The sequence below is a fragment of the Gossypium hirsutum genome, chromosome D11, assembly GCF_007990345.1.
Source record: "Gossypium hirsutum isolate 1008001.06 chromosome D11, Gossypium_hirsutum_v2.1, whole genome shotgun sequence".
Lineage (NCBI taxonomy): Eukaryota > Viridiplantae > Streptophyta > Magnoliopsida > Malvales > Malvaceae > Gossypium > Gossypium hirsutum.
In genome coordinates this window covers 37,083,443-37,084,998 of record NC_053447.1, presented here as the reverse complement: position 1 = coordinate 37,084,998, position 1,556 = coordinate 37,083,443, and the positions used below count along the sequence as shown (strand labels likewise).

General features: G+C 34.7%; 1 protein-coding gene across 1 annotated transcript; it reads right to left on the bottom strand.

Annotated features, from left to right (window-relative positions):
* Positions 1–899: 899 nt before the first annotated feature.
* LOC107911189 (uncharacterized) lies at positions 900–1,556 on the bottom strand. Its single transcript, XM_016839069.1, has 2 exons — positions 1,296–1,556; positions 900–1,118 (listed from the first exon to the last, which is right to left on the bottom strand). Exons 1-2 carry the CDS (start codon positions 1,554–1,556, stop codon positions 900–902), a joined length of 480 nt encoding a protein of 159 aa, XP_016694558.1.

Below are 1,556 nucleotides of genomic sequence, written 5' to 3'. Positions count from 1 at the left end.
AACTAATGTAAGCAACTCATTATTGTAAGTTGAGTAGTTTAATTGCTCCCCATTCAGTTTTTCACTGAAATATACGATTGGAATTTTTTCTTACATCAACACGGCACCAATTCCAATACCTGAAGCATCACATTCAAGTTCAAAAGTATTAGAAAAATCATGTAATTTAAGAACTAGAGTAGAACATAATTTATCCTTTAAGGCTTGAAAAACCTTTCCTAAGCTTCTCCATATGTAAAACCCACAAACTTTTTAATAACCTCAGTTAATGGGGCGGCAATAGTGGAGAAATCCTTCACAAAACATCTATAAAAACTTGCAAAACCATGGAAAGATCTCACCTCGATAATTGATTTAGGAGTGGATCACTACCTAATTGCCTTTACTTTGTCCTTATCGACATGAATACCTTGAGCACTTATTATAAAACGTAAAAAGATTATTTTATCACAACAGAAAGTGCATTTATCAAGGTTGGAAAATAACTTTTTAGTTTTTAAAATGTCCAAAATATATTTAACATGGAAAACATGATCATCTAAAGAAGTTGAGTAAATTAGAATATCATTAAAATATACTACCACAAATTTACCCAAATAAGGCCTTAAAACATGATTCATTAATCTCTTGAAAGTACTAGCTGCATTAGTTAGACTGAAAGGCATAACAAGCCACTCATATAATCCAAACTTGGTTAAAGGTTGTTTTCCATCCGTCCCCTTCCCTCATGCGAATTTAGTGATAACCACTTTTTAAATCAATTTTAGAAAAAATTGTTGAACCATGTAACTCATAAAGCATGTCATCAAGTCTAGGGATTGGATGTCAATACTTTATAGTTATTTTGTTGATTGGGTGACAATCAACACACATTCAGAATGAACCATCCTCTTAGGCACCTATAGGACAGGGACGACACAAGGGCTCAAACTTTCTCTAATGTACCCCTTTTGTAATAGCTCATCCACTTGCCTTTGTAACTCCTTTGTTTCCTCTTGATTACTTCGGTAAGCTGGACAGTTTGGAATTGTTGCACTGGGTACTAAGTCAATTTGGTGCTCTATGCTTTGCAAAGGTGGTAAACCTTCAGGTGCCTTATTGAAAACGTCCTTATAATCCTGAAAAAGAGATGTAAAGACACTAGGAAAAAAATTGTTAAGGTTAGCTAAAGATAAATAATTTTGCCTAAACCTCACAAGGGTACAAGGTTATTTGTGGCACAGGGTTCTCATCACATCTTTTTTACTTGCAAATAAATTTCGCTCTCTGTTTTTACCATTAGAGGGTTCACTCACCATTGGATCATTTGTATTTTGACTTTTATCACTAATGGCCTCTTTTCTCTCTGCCTTTTCAATTATATCTTTCTTCCCTATAACCCCATCACAAAACTTTTTCATCTTCAGTTGATCATTGTGTACGTCTTTCAGATCCAAAGGGGCTAGAGTAAATTTCTTTACTTTAAACACAAGGGAGTAACGGTTCAATTTACCATGGTGAACCACATCACGATCATATTGCCATAGTTTACCAAGACGCAAATGGGCGGCACGCAT

Excerpts from the sequence above, each read along its gene's own strand:
- LOC107911189 (XM_016839069.1), bottom strand. The coding sequence starts at position 1,556 with ATGCGTGCCGCCCATTTGCGTCTTGGTAAACTATGGCAATATGATCGT. Across the intron at positions 1,119-1,295 it reads AAAATACAAATGATCCAATG|GATTATAAGGACGTTTTCAA; the intron begins GTGAGTGAACCC and ends TCTCTTTTTCAG.